Source organism: Pungitius pungitius, chromosome 9 (genome assembly GCF_949316345.1).
Source record: "Pungitius pungitius chromosome 9, fPunPun2.1, whole genome shotgun sequence".
NCBI classification, from domain to species: Eukaryota; Metazoa; Chordata; class Actinopteri; order Perciformes; family Gasterosteidae; genus Pungitius; species Pungitius pungitius.
The window spans coordinates 17574539-17592475 of NC_084908.1; the positions used below are offsets into that span (position 1 = coordinate 17574539).

Sequence of the window (17937 nt, forward strand, 5' to 3'; positions counted from 1 at the left end):
TGTGTGTGTGTGTGTGTGTGTGTGTGTGTGAGAACACAAGACACACTAAGATCAATACTTTAAACAAATAACTTTAGCAATGCATTCTTCTTGGGGATTGAATGTTGTATCCATGAGCAAAGACACTCAATTGAAAACCTGATACAGCCTTACCAGTGTGAGCTAACGTTGGGGAGCTAGCTGATGCTTTCAGTGTGTATTTGTGCATTTATGCGTTTAATAAAGTTACGTAGTCTTGCTGTAACTACTATGCCATTGAATATAATCTCCGCATTTACTTTATTGCCATCGAATCTAATGAGACAATTGATGCCATTCTCTGTGTGGTAAATGTGAATGTACTGCAGTCAGTTAGCGTAGCTTAGCACAAAGCATGGAGGGGGGGACAGGGGGGGGGGGGCTTGTGTGTTTTTTTACAGCTACACACTAGACACAAATCAATGTGGCACAATGTCATAAGGATTACAAAAACAAATACAAATTTCACTACGTTAGCTTTAGAGGAGGATTTCATAACAGTGGGCAAAGCCAGGTTAGCTTTCTAGCTAACGTAGCCAAATATCTGTAAAAAACATTTTTTTCCCAAAATGGTGAATTTTCCTGTAAATCTCAAATTGTAAAAAGCCCCTCCACCCAAAACAAGAGGTTATTAGGCTTTATTTACACAAAATGGTGTTGAAGGAATAACTCAGAGAACAAAATGAAGCGGTTTGACATTCATCCAACTCGCCAAAAAGCATCACATGCTAACTTACTCATCAGCTCACTAGGGAAGATATTTGTGGTTTTGACAATTTATTTAATTTGCATATGACGCTAATTCATACACCCGCATGAGCAGGTTCCTGTTCAAGCAAGCGACCTCGGCATCTCGTGTGCAGGCCACCTTTCTGCATGCGGCCCCTTAAAAAGGCCACGAGTTGTCTGCTGGGGATTCTCCCCCCAACCACCCCCCCCCCCCCCCCCCACTAACCCCCCCACCCGCCACACGCACACCCGCGCATCTATAACAGGGTCTATACGTGACTGAACTTTCACACAGAAAAAAAGTGCCACCCACCAATCTGAGAGTGGAAATAAATAGGTCACAAGTCCCACAAGTCCCCACCTGAGTGTCTCAGGGAACTTTTCTAAGAAACCGAAGAATTTAGCGAGAAAAAGTCAGGTGACGGGCCGAAGATCAGTTCCTGTTTGGAAACCAGACGCAGAGCATCAGGACGTAGCGCCGTGAGAGGTTAAAACTTCAGCCTGACACTTATCCAGACAAACACAGAACGGATAGATATACAGCCTTTAATCTTATGTGTATCCTAAAAAGAACGGGAATTTCCCGCCATCGCAAGGGAATTCCCAAAAAAGCTGGTTTATTACAGAGTGTTGTCGACTTCAGCCGATCATTTTGATTTAATGGATTTCGGGTTTGGTATTAACTTTGGATGGGAAAATATTTTGTACGTTTTTTTTTTTTGGAATGAAAGTGTTTCAAACAAATAAGTTATGTGGCAGATTGGAGTCAGGAACCAACTTGAGGTTGGGGAAAAAGAGGAGTGGGATGGGGGTGGGGGGAGGGGGGGATTCCCTCTTTGGAAGTTTATGGGATCCTGAAGCGCTCCAGGCGGTCCAACCAAGTTCGGCATTCTGATTACAAGCCACGTGGTGGCTGTGATTCCCTTGGAGTGATCCCATTGGCGCCGCCCCGTCAACGTCGGACCCCGAGGGCACCGTCGTCTTTCGCAGCAAAGGTCACAACGCGAGAACATTTTTTTTTTTTAGAAGGTCACACGATGGAAAAAAAAAAAAAAAACTTTTTAAGTCACTTAAAAAATAAAACAGAAATCAGAGTTTTATTTAGATCACGGCCCACATTTTTGCCCCCTCCCGACGTTTGTTGCCTTCGGTGCTTTCGGGCTCGTCTACGTTAGCGTAGTTTTGCGGGGCATTTGCTTAAATGCGGTAGATCCCATCTTACATCACTGGTGACTGAGAGCGAGCGCGCCCTGCAGACATGATTCATACCTGAAAGGAACTATGAGTCAGACGGGCTCCGGGTGGCTCTCACAAACTCACACCTTTTGGTCTCCCCTTGAATGAAGTTCACGTTCACCACTTTTCTCTCAATCGTCCAGTTTGGAAAGGAGCGGTAAGGTTTCATCGTGAAAGGCCTCGTGGCTTTGAGAGGTCGAGAGGAAGCAGTCTGAGGAACATCACTGCGACTCACTTCCTCTACACGTCCATTTGGGCTCTGGGCATGAGCATGCTGTACTTTCACAGCATATTTGAACTTTTATCAATTTATCAAGAGCTACTTCTTCCAGGTTGACTTATGAAAATACGTGAATATTCTGCCTTCTTGGGTGACCACCTCCAACTTTGTGGACATAAGATAAAAATTGTTTTGTTTTGTGCAAACTGAAGGGCAGGATTTTGGAAAAGCACTCAAAAGGTTTTACTTCTGCTAATGTCCCGTCCAGTTGACCCAGATAACCCAACGCGTGACCTCATTTCACGCTCACTTTTATTCTGAGGGAATGTACTTCAATTTCAAAACTACCTTGAATCAAAAAGTATAAATTGATTATGACCTATTAGTAGATTTTCCCAAAAAGAACATGCATGTGTCGAAGGGTGTTTTTTTTTTTAAAAACATGGAACCAACATTGTGTAGCTGCAGACATGCAGAGCAGCAAAAAAAAAAAAGGGTGTAATTCCATTTTCTATTCACCTGTTGCATATGGGCATCATCACATGCAGGTGAAGTGACCTCGACGGGGATTCTAATCCAGCTGGAATTGGTCCTTTTGGAAAGTGACTTTTGGATTTCTTGCAGCGAGTTACAACTTTGATGATTTTTTTTTCTTTCTGTTGTATGTGAAGTTACAGCCAGTTAGCTTAAAAGTGGGGGGAGGGGGGGACTGTTAGCCTCGCACAGTAACAGCTAACCTTCCCCCCCCCCCCCCCAAAAAAAATCACTTAACACGCTAGACTCATAACATGCAATTTAGTAATCTTTGAAACGGTGATGTATGTGCAGCTTGTGGTGTCTGTGGCCTTCTATTGGAAATCTCTACAGCAAGTCGGAAATAAGATTTGACACAAGACGCGTAATCCTGCCGTACTACTGTATTCCATCTTTCAAAAAAGAAAGACAAGATTTAATATTACTTAACAATATGTTAAAAGTAGCCAGTCTGGCTTCAGTGTTAATACAATATACACTCTATAACAGATTGATAGTGTGAGAATTGTTCTTTTTTTTTGATTTCATTCTGAGAGTATTCTGATACAAGCTGGCTACAGGTCAAAAATAAAGAAAACAAAAACTGTAACTGGTACACTTTTACTCAAGTTTTGTTAAACAGAACTTAAAAAAACAAACAAAAAAGAACATTGTCAAGTATTACGCTTTCCTCCTTTCTGTGAAACAGGGTGGTTGTAAGGGGGTGAGGTGTGGTGGTGGTGGTGGTGGAGGTGGGGGGGTAGTGGGGGGGGGGGGGGAACCAGCTGACCAAACCCATTCCCTTGTCAATCGTGTAGATATGATGCCGTGCTAGGAACGGGAAACGATGGGATATTAAGCCACAATATCAAATACAGCTTTTAATTCAGTACATTTCTCTTTTTTTTGTAGTTTCCATTGTCTCTTTTTTTTTTTTTTTTTGGAAGGAAACCATCCAGACATATTAAGCATCTTTTGACCATAGATAAGCCATTAAAAAGAAAATCATTTTAGACCATGGCTTTTTAAGTCAAAAGAAATGCCCAACTCAGAATAAAAGCACACAAGCACGCAAGGAAAATTAATCAGATGTAAAGTAGCTTTTTGTGATTCTTTTGTGTCATTTATTTCATACAAGTTCTGCAGGTGGATCGATCCAGATGGGTCCGTGTTGGAACCACACAGCAACGAGAGCAAAGCAAGGCAGCGTGGGTGTGATTTGGGCACAGCAGGAGAGAAGTTCCAGGAGGACAACAGCTGGGTGGAGGTAAAGGTGGGAGGGGGGGGGGGGGGGGGGTGGGGGGTGTCGTGTGGGTTGGAATAGCTGTTGAGGTACTGATTGTGTCCCGACAGTCACTGACCGAGCAGCAGCCTCAATGTGCAGCGAACGTAGCTTTCTTCAAAGTAAAGTTTGACCAGTTGATGGAGAGCCGCTGGCGGGTCTGCCGGGCCGAATCCAGACAAAACCTGCAGGAGACAGAACAACGTCAAGCTTCTGAAGAGCCGCGCTACTTTCTTTATACCTCGGAGATAAAAACAAGCAGGTTCAAGTTCAATAGAGAGGTCGAGAAGACTATTGGAATGACAATCACAACGGTCAAAGTCGTTTTTATCCACTAACGACATTACTCCACAGAGTACCCTTAAAAGTCGATATCTACCTTTTGAAATATTCCACCTCCCGCTCCGTTTCATCCATTTCAGTGCTATCCAGGTCGATGTCTTTGGGCAAGAATACGTCATCTGAAAAAAAAAAAAAAAAGGCCGGTTAGTTGCTGCGATGTTTACTATGTTAAAATAATGAATTTGCTTGAGTTGGAATTTCTACACATTAGTGGCTTTGAAAAAAAAAAAAAAAAAGCGAGCCGGGTTTGTCAGAAGAATAAAAGCATAAATCTCCTGCACAAGAGTGGGACAAAACCTTTTATTCCTTTCACACAACCATCAACATTATGGCTCTACATAATTCTACACCAGACGCCCGATTTCTTTTTCCACCACAACCTGGTGGTTCTGTTTGAACGGGTTTAAAAGGGTAAATGTGAGGCATAGGGTTCTGAACTGGCACCTTGTCAGCAGAAAAGGGCTTGAATGCTCAAAATAGAAAAGGCACAAGTGCGATACTATATATTTATGTGACATGACGTAAAATTACATGAAGCCGCTCTTCACACAGCAGCAGCAATCTGCACACTGCACGCATTCACTATCCACCCTGTGACTCCACATGCACACCAGAGAATACACACATACACACACACCCCTCCTTGTTCAGAACGGATTTGTGGGTGATAAAACCAACCTATGGAGGAGTTCAGCTTTTCCCCCTTCTTCTTCTTGCTCTTCTTGGTCTTGCCTTTGGGCTGAGGGGATCCGGCGCCGCCGGCCTGGGAGGCTGGAGGCGGCGACGGGGAAGGGTTGGACGCGGGCGGACTCCTCCTCTCTTCCTTCATCGGGGTCGGCGGTTGCTGTAGCTGCTGATGCTGCCTTTTCCCACCGGCGCCTCCACTTTGACACCTATCCTCCCTCCTTGGCTCAGTGGTCGGGAGAGGGGCCAGGGCCTCGGCAGGCCTGATTCTGGTGGCTTTGAGGTCCGGTGTAGTCCGGGCTGGGGCGCCGTTGGCTAGCTTTGCTGCCACGTCGGAGCACTTGGGCGACTCTGGGGCCTTCTTCAGAGCGGACGCACAAGTGGCCACTTTGGCGGACGGCTTGGCCTTCACTTTGCTGGTGACCTCGAGCGAGGGTGTGGGAGTGCCATTGTGGAGGAGGGCGTGACACTTGGGGCTGTTGGTCTCAGTAGAAAACCCCCTGTCACTAGTGCGTTTGGGGCTGTGCTGTGTGTTGGGGCGGGGCAGAGGCTCTAATCTGGGCTCCTTCTTTTCAGGGAGCCGGATGAGGGTTTGAAGCAGCGAGTGCGACTTTCCCTTGTGAAGGTTATCTAGGACGTTCTGAGCTGTCTGTCTGAGGGGCTGTGGGTTGTTTGGTGGGGGCGCGGTGTTTTCCTTCGCTTTCTCTTTCTTTTTCTTCTTGGCGGCCCGGTGGTGCTGCAGCTCTTGCAGCCGGAGCAGTTCCTTTTGAAGCGCTGCCTCTTCCTCTTCCTGCCGCTGTCGTCGTTGCTGCTCCTCCAGCATCTGCTGCTCCTCCCTCTCGTGGGCCTCCGCCTCCATACGAGCCTTCTCCTCCATCTGAAGCACACAGAGACACACGCTTTGAGCGTTATGACACGGTCGACCCAAAACAAATCAGCCGTGCATTACGTGCTCCCAGAGGCGCTGTGGTAGTTTCGACTGAACAGAGAACAGGGCAGGTCATTGTTAAAGAATTACCTTCTTCTGTTTGTGCCTCGCCCGTTTGGCTGCTTTCGAACTGGAAACAGGTTTGTTGTCGGCACTGTTGATGAACTGCAATAGGTCCTCCACCCGCCTGTGGTCCTCCACCCCTCGATCCTGCTCTATCACGGGCTGCTGCTCCTCCCGTTTGGGCTGCTCCTCCTTACGCTTCGTCAGACGCAAGCGCAACTTCTCTCGCATCTCTGCATAGTTTCGACTGGTCGGAGCAGCGGGGGGCTGGGAATAAAAAAAAAAAAAAAAAAACAGAATGATCAATGGAATGATTACATTAAGCATTAGGTTAGTACATAACTCTGAATCCCCCCTAAAGAACTTGTAAATTTGAAGTGAACAGTACTAAATGTGTGCCTCTCACCCCGCCGTGCCCGAAGAACTCGCAGTAGCAGCAGTCGCAGTACTTTCCTTCTTTCTGGTTGGTGGAGGTGGAGGTGGAGGAGCTGTGCTCGGAGCAGCTGTCCTCGTCCTGAGTCTCCTCCCCATCGTACGTCTGGTGCTCGTACGCCCCGTTGCCCTCACAGCGATGGCCTTCGCAGTCCGGATCACTGAAAAATAATCGTCCTTTGAAAATCAGTCTCAGAAGATACTTTTGGTCAACTTTATGAGATTTCCAATGAATTTGTCTCAGTCCTTGGTTTTATGTGTGGTTGATGTCCTGTGAGTCTGTAGGACGGCCGGGGGGTGGGGGGGGGTTTACCTGCAGACACTGGGTGGAGCGCTGACGGGACCATCTGCTGAGGAGGCCGGGGGCTCGGCGGGCGGGAGACACAAACCCTGGTGGGCCTCAATGAAGTCCGGGGCTGGGGCAGCCATCTTGGGAAAGGGCTGTGATCCCAGCGTGGGAAGGTGCGTGGTGGGTGCTGGGGGAAGGGTGGGAGCCGAGAGTGGCGGGAGGGAGGTCAGTCCGGCGGCACAGTTTCTAGGGGGGGCTGGAGCGGGTGGCCTGTGGTCCTCTTTACCTAAATTGTGAAAAACATTGTCTGGAGGAGACAAGAATATATTGGTTGAGAGCATTGTTTTGTTCTTCTTTGTGTGAAAACATTTGTGAATACTTTAATTATAAGAACAAAGAAGCAAATTAGCAACACGAAAAAAAAACATTTTCCTAATATCTGTAAATTGTTCGTTTATATTTCACTTCTTTCTCTGCAGGCCCATCAATTGATCAATATCAGGGCGCACCTAACCGATGCCAGCGCCTATATTACCTAAAGAGTTGGGTCTTTTGGATGCTAGGTGGATGAGGGGGTTATTACTTGACTGGACCGTGGTGGCAGTGCAGGACACAGAGGACGTGGAGGCTGAGGTGGCCATCACTACTCGGTTGGTCTCCATGAAGGCATCCTGGAAATTGTAGAGACACTTCTTCTTGGCGCCACTCTTCTTCTGCTGTTTGGCTTCTGAAGAGGAGCATGAAGACGAGGACGAGGACGAGGAGGACGACGACGACGACAGCGATGACGAGGCGGAGCAGGAAGGGGGCATAGGGGTGGGCAGCGAGGGGTGCTCCCCTGGGGGGCCGATCGATGGCGATGATGCTGGGGGGAGGGGCATGTCAGCGAGCGGAGGCCCGAGCATGTCACCTGTTGAGAAATAAAGTCGAGACAACTCATGATTCTAACTGGCGTTTCTTTTTTTCTCTGTTGATTATCTCGGTCGTGCCAGAGGCTCACCTGGAAGGGACTCGGGCAACAGGACAGATGGATTCCAGCTCTTCATCACAGCAGCATCCCAGAGGTTCTCAAACTTCAGCGAGAGACACTGCAGCGAGCTGTTCCAGTCTCCCGCACCACATGCACCGCCGAAGCAGTTCTGGTAAACGTGCTCCGGTATCGTTGGGCTGAAGGCCGGCTGCTTGGCCGCGGAGTGGTTGGATGTAGGGTTCGGGGGCAAAGGCTTAAAAGGAGAAGAAATAGGTTAAAAACATTTATTGTGATTATGAGAAACTGATTTGATCTGGTGCGCAACAGTTTTTGGATTGCTCTCAACCAGGATTGGCTCCAGACTGACCCCTTGTGGCAGACAATTTAAACTACAGGAAAGTGAAACTAGAATGCAGTTGAGCGCAGTATTGTTCTTGGAAACTTCAAAAATCCCCAACAATAAGGAAATGAATCCACCTTCTCGTAAAGGTCGGGCCATAGATGCACTTTGTCACAATGGATAAAGAAAGTAGTCGGGATGAAATGATTCAGATAAAGCTTGAGTGACGTTTGGGATCCTCACCTTGTTGTGCGTGAGAGGAGGACTGGGAGGGTAAAGTGTAGGGTGCAGCAGGGGTCGGGAGAAATTGTGTAGGGGCAGGTGGCCGTGGATGTGGGGGTAGAGGTGGAGGGCGGGGTGGGCAGGAGGTGTCTTGCTGTCTGTGAAGAACTGGTGTCCGACGGTGGGAGGAGGTGCGGCGTGGAGGCGACTAGCGGGCAGGCAGGTTGCAGGGCCGAGGGCGGAGGAGCCCGGGTCTTGGTTGCACACGTGGCACTCGCAGGCATGCTGGACCGGTTCTACCTAAGAGTGCGGACACGGGTTACAAATACCTTCTGTGATTTGTATTCTGAATTCTGTGTGTTCCTCCACTCTGATTTACTATCTTGTTATGTTCACGTAGAAATAATCATTTGTAAATCAATGAATCTTCTCCCTAATTTGGAACTGTGTGGATTTGCTTCAACGTGGGGGGAAACAAATTTTTGTATGTATTTTTTCTTTTTATAATAAGAACTAATAAAAATATATATAGTTATTTGCAGCTTCATAAGGAAAGTTCAAGGATTTGAATAGGGACAGCTGTTGTTTCATTATGAAAACACACTTTCAAGCACTTTATGTCCAAGCAATTTTAATAAAAGAGGCTTATTAAAAGAAGGCGTCACCACACCTGTTGGTGGTTGTAAGAAGGTGGGGGGCTGACTGTCTTTGCTGAGGAGAGCTCCTCCCGCTGGCCTTGGGGCTCGCCACCGACCTCACCATACACTTCCTCCTCGTCGCCCTCTGAAGAGCTGCTGCTGCTCATCCGAAGAGACTGAGATATAAAAGGGATAAACAAAGACACAATTACGAAATTAAGTGAGGAACAGTAAATGCAACCGGGTTCCAATAATCCGGCAGGGAAATTCACAACTAATCGGGGCTTTTTTTCTCCCTCTTTAAAAAAAAAAAAAAAAAAGTAGTACACAGCAGCACAGAACTCACCCCTTCCTTTAGTTCCCCATTTTCGCATTCCCCATTGATGTCACTATGGAGGCCGTTACCAGCAGCGGTCACAACACTGCTCTCCTCATAACCAGTCAGAGGGTAGATGTCCCCGTACTTACTGGACAACGGAGGCACTTCGTCATCATCACTGATACTAAAAGAGGACGGAAATGAGTAAACGTGTCAGGGGAAAGAGACACAGGGGGCAATTATTGTTTTATATGAATAAAAGTGCCATTTAATCTGCGCCTAAAGCCCAGACTGGGACTGGCTGACTTACAACGTGTTGGTATCTCCTTCAGGCAGAATGAGCCGTGGATGCTGCTGGATGGTGATGGGGGAACTGGAGTTGGAGCCGGAGGCGGAGCTTCCGGAGGAGAGGCTGGGGGGGTGCACCTCGGCCAGGAAATCGCGGGGGGCTTCCCCTTGCAGGGGCAGCTTGATGTGAAGGTCCTCAGCGATGGGAGAGTCCATGATGCCACAGGTGAGGATGTGTGATAGACTGCAGTCATCACACGTGCACCTGTTGGGAGGGGTGGGTGATCTCAATATTCATTTCATTGTATATTATTATCTTAATATAATAAGGTTACGTCCATCCTCTGGAGTCAATGTTCTTCTTAATGTTCCATCTCAAAACAATGTTCTTGACATTATACAATATCAACAAAAGTTCCTGTGATTAAACTACTACCAAACCTCACATATTAGGGATAAAGGGGGCCAGCTGATTGTGGCCTTGCTTTTGAAGAAATTAGAAATAGGCCAGTTGAATCTATTATAGGCCAGTTGAATCTATTAGCAACACAACCGCTAAATGATTATCTGAGCGCTCAGTGGGATGTTTTTTGTCCGAGCCCCTTGAGGCCCTCGGCCACTGAACAGCAGCTGGCTCCAAGATGGCTTCGGCTCTTCATGCGACAGTGGAAACCCTGCCAAATGAATTGTGGATACTCACCTTCTTCTATAATTGCAGTTTGGGCAGTCTGGAATACTCAGACGAGACGAGAGCATTCTCATGGTGTCTGTGAAGTAGTGTTCTCCGGTGGGGGGCTTCTTACTGTTGGGTAACTATATAAAGAGAACGCAATTTTAAAAACAGCTTGAGATGCAGAACTACATCTTATAATCTGGTCCACAATATAGTTGTGTACCTGTTCTTCTATAAACCTCCTCTGCTTAAAGAACTCCCAGTCCTCCTTCAGCATCCGCTGCTTGGTCTTCAGAGTCTGGAGATGGGCAGATGATTACAACAGTGTAAACCTCCATGAATAAAAGAAATTACAATTTGAAGTTGAGATTTAAAAAAAAAAAACCTTTGACTTTGTTCACGTTTTAATTTTCACGTCTCTTACGTTTTTGCTAATCAAAGACTTGTGGGGCTCTGTTCTTTGGTTGGTGAGACTCTGACCCTCCACCTTGAAAAGCAGCTACAAGAGAGTCACAACCATAGAGCTTTAATTATGCCATCCTTATAAAATACCAGCTTTTTATGAACGTGCCATTTCCTGTCTCAAATATGTTTATGCTTTGTCTTGTGAATACCTGTTCGTCTACATAGTCATCGATCCTCTTCTCACACTCCTGCCATTCAGTAGCCACCAAAGCCATGTCGTGCTGCAGCTGATGGTAACTTCCTAACGAGGTTCTGTACATATCTTCATTGTATGAATCGTGGGAGGCTGTGCCATGTCTGAAGAAAAGTATACAGATACTTGAATGGTTAAAATGGACAAGAGATTGGTAGAATTTTGGAACATTGGTCCAATGTGGGTATATAACGGCATATTTAGTGAGAGCGATGTATGAGTGAATAATATTATACTAGTTGAACCATTACTTACTTCAGCTGTGCAACCAGTGCAGGTAAACTGCTGTGCAAGACAGGTTCAGAGAACACCAGATTCTCAAAAAGGTGCTTGTTGTGCAGCTCCCACGTCACCTGGAATTTCTGAAGGTGCTCATTTTCCTGAGAAAAACCCCCCCACAAACATTGAGAATCATGGACATCAACTAACAGACTATGCGTTGCCTGTGATGCCACCTGCAGGACAGCCAACACTGTGATTCAGAAGGCTGCACGGAGGATAAACTGACCAAGGTGAGCAGAAAGCTGCTGATGGTGCGTGCAGCTTGACAGAGCGCGTTGTACTCCTCCAGCAGCAGGGAAATGAACTGGTGGGCCTGAGGAGGACCCAGGGCTGCAGCCACGGTCCCCGCTGGTCCTGTAGTCTTGGGTCCCGTCGAGAGGTGCTTCAGTAGCCGCACCTTCATTTCCAAGACGTATTCACGCGCCTGCTGCTCCAACCGTTGATACAGCTGGTAAGGGTCCTTCTCACAGAGTCTACAGGCGGGAAGAGGTCAAACATTTGAGACTAAATGTAGACTTTGGGGGTGAGCCTGACTCTGGCCGAGTATTTCACGTGGCTATCTCTTCCCGTTATTATTCTGTGCCATGTATATTACCACGAGGGCCACTTAGCTGCATCCCCTGCTTAACGCCGCCCAGAACGATGTGGTTAGTTTTAAGAAATGACAAAGCAAGAGAGAGCCTTTTCCTCCTGGTAACAGAATGATAACGGATGCAACCAGGACATAGGTCTTGCTAGGTGAGGTTCAGACAAGTTGACATTAAATTAAAATATTTCTCCCCCTGCTAAGTTTAGAAAGTTCCCATGGTGAGTCATGGCACAGCCGATAGTTCTGTTTAAACGGGAAATAAAAGTGTTTTGAAACGGGTTTCTAATCTGACCGATACAGTCGAGATGGAATTAGTTTCAACTTGTTGACACCATTCCTTTCAAAGGGCTTTCGTGCCTGGTTGTTTTTACACAACCTTTTCTTTAATGCATTCAAATAGAGACCCCTAGTGGACAAACACCCAGAAGACAGAAATCAGTGGTTTTACCTATCGACCAGCTCCTTCATGCCCTCATTGTCCCTCTCCAGGGGCTGATCGTGGTCATCTGCCAATGGCGTTCCTGTCTGACGGTAGATGCAGCGCACCAGGTAGCGGACCTCGGACCAGTGGTTCTGTAGCTGCTGTGACTCCCTCTCCGATTCCGCAGAGATCTCCCTGTTATTCGGGACATAAAAGAATTAAATGTCTGTCAACACACAAAGACTAAACGATTTAATTTAATTCGCTTCGAAACTGACCGCCTCTCGTTGCAGGCTTCACAGCTGCACACGGTGTCGGCCGGCATGGGGGCGGTGAGGTCCGGGGCAGGCAGCATGGGTAGTGTGGGCACAGCAGAGTCCAGTCGGTCCCCCGTGGCTGCCTCCTGGTCGAGGTTTGCGTTCCCCACGGGCATGTGCAAAAGGAAGTCCTGGCTCTGTGGGGAGAAAAAAAACCCAATGAGCACAGTGAGATAGCCAGCGGTTTTGATGCTTTCCTGATGATGCAAGTGAGCAAAGTTTTAAAGGAGCCAGCCCGTGCTGCGTTGTTTGTAGATAATAATAAATAATAAATCATTGCTGTTGATTATGTTTGTACTGACACGGTCGCATCGCAGCAAGAGAGACGCCTTTGTGTGGAGTCTGCTTGCCCTTCACGTTCTCTCTGGCCTCTTCTCCAAGTCCAAAAACATGCCGTTTAGCTTAATTGACCTTAAATGGACTCGGGTCTTAATGTGAATGTTTGTCTCCATGTGTCACCCCTGCAACCTACAACCTTAGCTCAAAGTCAGCTGGAAATACACTTCAGCACCCCACAGAGTTTCCCTAAACAGGATAAGGGGGATAAAGCATTAAGCACAGTATGTGTTACCATAGCATAACATGTACTGTATTATGCCTTTAGGGTTGATTTTCCCCTAATAACGAATAATATGAAGATGGAATGCCGCAGCGGTTTGGACATCGATATACCTCTGCAATAACTGTCTCCCTGTTTGATACGGCAGATAAAAAGAAGGATGTGCTATGAGCCGACAACAGAAAAAGCAGCCAATCCGAGGACAGGGTCTTGCACCCCAACAGGAATGTCATGGGGTGAGTGTTTCTATCTTATTAAGATACATGCCGATGGGACCGAGCGAGGCGCCTCGTCATCAAAAACCCACTGGAGCGGTCATGTTTCTATTCGGTGCAACCCTTCTGCAGAGTAAAAGCTCTCCGGTGGCTTGGCTCTGTTTACTACGGGGGGGCCATGACATTCTGAGTCAGCATCAAGCCCAATGCTGGGAGGATGCGGAGGAACAATACATTAAAGAGGAAACCAAACCCAAGCCAAACAGCCATGGTACATTCACAACAAGGAAAGCAACCGCTCTGACATACTTGACCACCTTGTGTAAAGCCTTATGGTTTAGTATATGAACCAGCTCAGCTATGCAACACCTACAACCACTTGAGATACTCAGTAAGGTTTTCAGTGATTCAACTGACCACTATTAAGAATTTCCCGGCATGTGTAGAAGTATAAACTTTGCACAAAGTTAAAACAGAGGGCAGTAAGAATGTGCGTCATTGTAGTAAAGGAATATTGCAAAAGCTGTAGGCATGCGTTACTGTTGAAATTCTGCCACAATATGAAACTCTATGGAGTTTTTTGTTGTTGTTATTTTTGATCAATGATTCAGGAACTCGCTACAAGTCAAAGACTGTGATCCAGAATGTGTGTTAATTATTAATTGCAGAGATGAATTACACGTTCTGATAGACACGAGTTTACTTGAGGCTCAAGTCACACAACCAACATGTAGCTAACACACAGGACCGTAAAGCGGCAGGAGACCATTTTAAATCAGTCATTTGTTCTGCTAGAAAATGAATAAGGGAATATGAAACTATTGCAACAAATAACTGCTCATAACTTTTTCACTTTATCCAATAAAACACGTAAAGGGGGAGTCCATTCATATATGTATATAGTAAAGAGCTTGTATCCCAGTAAAACAATCACAACATTTTCCCGCTTCTATATTGGCGTCCTCACACAAGACACAAGCTGAGCACATAAAGGAGCTCTTTATATGAACAGGCATTAGTCTCAGACATCATGGCATTCATACAACCGAGGCCGGAGAGCATAATTACAGTCATGCTCTGATGTGTCAAGCAAAACCAACTGCAAAGTGTGAAGAACACGAAAACTTATGCTCATACACACTGTAAAGAATATAGCAGTCGTTGATCCACTGCATTGTCCTTTGTTTTAAGAAGGTGAAACGATTTGCATATTTGGGTAGAGTTACAATCATCTAATTATAGTTCAAAGTGAAGCAAATTCAAAATATGAAATGATAGCATACTGCCTCTAACGTCTTTGTTGTTGGTTTTCAAATCAGCGATGGCAATTTCTTCTGGTTGCTTTTCTGGCATAGAAACACAAGCGCTAAATCATCCACTGAGAGACTGGCTGCAGCTGTGCGAGTTGAACATCATATCCCTTCGGCGCCCAGACGGATGACGTTTGGGAACCGTGGATTCAGTGAAGGGAACAGCGGTTCTCTCACTCCGTTCACAGACCTTGCCCCTCCGTCTTTGCACTTCCAACCCCTCCCCGCACAACGCCAAGACCCGATACACCGAAGCGTCTTACCCCCATAGACTGCTCCAGCGCGGTGTGTCGGTCCTCCTTCTCCACTGTGCGCCTGCAGTCAGAGCACACCCACAGAGGCAGCTGGAGGGCGGTGGGGGTCTTGTTGGGCTGTGTTGTACCGTTCTGGCCCAGGATCCCCGCCTCTGGAGGTATGGAAGCGTCTTTGCGCTCGCATCGACACAAGAGGCAGCTGTCGCCGGCCGTGTACGGAGCCCGCTTGTTCAAGCCGAACGTGAACGGGGTCTGTGGAGAGCACGTGGCAGTGAGAGGAGGACAATTCATCAGGTACCCAGACACATAATAATTATATAAATGTTTTCATTATAACACAATAAAAAAAACCCAACAACAACAGGATATTAGACAGAAAAATAGTGGGATTGCGGTGGTTTGTTAAGGAAATATGATAAACATTAAAAATGATGTGGAAATGGATCAACATTATCTCCTGAATGAACCTGTCTGTAATACATTAAGTCTGCACCACAACTCTTAAGTCTCCAAACTGCCCCTCTGCGCTCCATTAAAACAGTGGAACCTTTTCTAAATGTGCAACCTCCTCCGTGAGCGAACCACAGACACCACAAACACATAGTTACCAGGCAGACGTTTCAATTAATGATCTCAACATTGGCACATGTTTAAAAAAAAGGGTGGCTTTGCATCTATGTCAGCATCAGTTTTCTGGGTGTACCAGTAGTTTCCATGAGATTCTTAATCTGTTGGTTACACAGCCATAGTATTTTCTGGGCATGTTTGGTATACTGCAAAGATTTGACAACATAAGCAGCACAACTGGTCTCGTTAAATAAGACCAGCTGACCAAAACCCAACATGCATAATTTGATTTGTTGTACATACTGAATTACTTTGTTTAGTGTCAATGAAAATATTTTACTTTGGGAGGAACATTTTACATTTGTGACAAGAAACTGTACTGCATATGGCCACAGTTCTTTATATGTGGTAATGTATTCATACATTCAAATAGCAATCATTTGGATATAATGTCATCGCATTACTGTTTCTGAGGCTGTGACATTCACTTAAGGTGGTTATGCAAGTTTGTGAATATTGATTTCACTGTCTAAGATTATAATGACAAGTTAATATATAGTTTGGTTAAGGTCAGAATGTGGAGAAAAAGTTTGAAGGAGAGCCCTGTTACACATGGCTAGATGCTAAGATAGTGCTGACGACGCATATGCAGCTTTCTAAAACTGCTGTCAAAAAAGTGACTGAGATGACAGCTGTAATTGATCACTTAGTGCAGGCTGTCAATAAGATGGTTGGTGAAAATACTGGTGTTGAACCATTTCGATGTCATGCGATGGAAGAGAGCACCACTGTTGGTGCCCATAGGAATTCTATATATTTTTGAGAGTTATGTCACTAAACACTTGAAATGTTTAAGGTAAATAAAGAGCGACTTCGGTCTTCTGGTCTGCCTAAACTTCTGGCGTAAAAGTGTAAACTATATTTGAAGAATGGAGCGTGGCTTTTGAACGATAGATCCAACTCTGGACTTGAATCGACTTCTGAAGCTCCTGATGTGAATTTACCTGAAGGATCGCGGAGAAGACCGCATTCACTGGTCCTTCTGTAAATTGTGGTGTAACACTGCTGCTTACCTGAGGGATACAAACAACTCGTTGATTACATAGAAGCACACACTGATTTAACCAGAATAAGAAATCTAAATGAGTATTTTTCTTAGTTTAAATAGATCTCAAATTTGTAATGCAGCTACTAGCCATGCAGACTACAATGTAAACATTATGTTCCCATTAACTGATGTTAAGGCCTTTCCTCCCCACTTGTGTAAAAACATATTTAATTGACCCCCGAAACTAACCTGCTGAACAACCATCTTGGCAATTAATGATCAAATACACGTCTGTTACACAGAAATTAGCTAACAGCCAATGGCGTCACTGTTACTTATGGATGTTGTGCTTGCTTTTGTGGCAATGGTGTAAAACTAGGCAACTTTGTAAACATGCTGGTAGTCTGTTTGCTTAGCGCATTGTCTGTCGAAAATAACCAAGTTAAACTCTTTATAAGCGGGAGGTCAGCTCGTACACATCGAGCTCCGACGAGACTGAAGTTGTTACTCCTCTTAACTGTTAGCCTTAGCTAGCATTCATGTTTATCTGCGTAAAAGCAGCCTATAGTCCAATGTGTCGAACCGTACGATACTCCCAAATAGTCTTTGGTCATCCGGTACATTCTCCACCTTCCGTACCTGGGCTGCATTGGCTAACAAATAACACTTCGCGGTGACTTAAGCTGCTGGTCGATTCAGCTGCGATATCTTAAACTTGGGCTAACGATGGCTGGTCCCGGTTGACTACCACAAGTAGCTTAAAGCTAATGTTTACGACAGTGTAATAAAATATACAGCAAAGGCCAGTCTGACTGCACGGCTATTCGGCTCGCTAGCTGGCTCTGCGTACCACGAAGCGTGAGAAACAGCATTAGTGCTAATTGAGCCAGTTAATTTCTAGCTACGCATATGTTGGTTCGCTAGCAGCACTCCTCGCATCGGTCTCGGGCCCAAATCAGATTCGTGTCGCTGCTAGCCAGTCGCCCCGTTCTTTTTTTTTTTTTGACATCCACCAGCTTCGGATGCGTGACACTTGTCTCACCTCTCCGTTTATGCCCGTCGCGGACCCGACAGTCCCGTTGGTCGCGTTGCCGGTTGTTAAAAAGCTCACGACGGAGGCGGGTGTCGCTGTTCCCGCACAGCCCAGGGCCGAGGCGACCCCGGCCTTGCCACCGCTGGTATTGCAGACAGCACTGCAACTACTGCCACCGCCCCGCTTGTTCTTCCTGCGTTTAGCCCCTCGCTTAGCATCGGTTGGACTCATTTTTATTTTTTGTTATTTCTCCACGAAAGAAGCGTGACGACGTGCCGTCCAGACTCGGCCGGGGTCTCAACTGGAATGCCTGGCGCGACCACTCGGGTGTAAATCCGGTTGACAGCGATTTAGAGACTCCCCCCAAAAAACGACAGACACTCAGTTCCATCCAAGTGCAAACCGACTTCATAGACTCCAATATGGCCTCTAGCTGTGCTGCCTCAACTAGGCAGTTGGCGTTGCAACTGTGCGTCCCCTTTGCCGGGGCTTATGGGA

General features: G+C 46.3%; 1 protein-coding gene across 2 annotated transcripts; it reads right to left on the reverse strand.

Annotated features, from left to right (window-relative positions):
• Positions 1–3105: 3105 nt before the first annotated feature.
• fam193a (family with sequence similarity 193 member A) lies at positions 3106–17892 on the reverse strand. 2 transcript variants are annotated; one of them, XM_037471013.2, is made up of 23 exons: positions 17449–17892; positions 16363–16431; positions 14801–15043; positions 12415–12590; positions 12164–12331; positions 11353–11599; positions 11100–11224; positions 10801–10948; positions 10611–10685; positions 10410–10484; positions 10214–10326; positions 9536–9778; positions 9253–9409; positions 8939–9082; positions 8290–8568; positions 7737–7959; positions 7320–7646; positions 6761–7043; positions 6422–6608; positions 6043–6282; positions 5019–5901; positions 4378–4459; positions 3106–4183 (listed from the first exon to the last, which is right to left on the reverse strand). In XM_037471013.2, exons 1-23 carry the CDS (start codon positions 17668–17670, stop codon positions 4090–4092), a joined length of 4803 nt encoding a protein of 1600 aa, XP_037326910.2. In that variant the 5' UTR covers positions 17671–17892; the 3' UTR covers positions 3106–4089. The 2 variants fall into 2 exon arrangements, with proteins under 2 accessions (XP_037326910.2, XP_037326909.2); XM_037471012.2 differs by having other exon boundaries at positions 7272–7646.
• Positions 17893–17937: the final 45 nt, after the last annotated feature.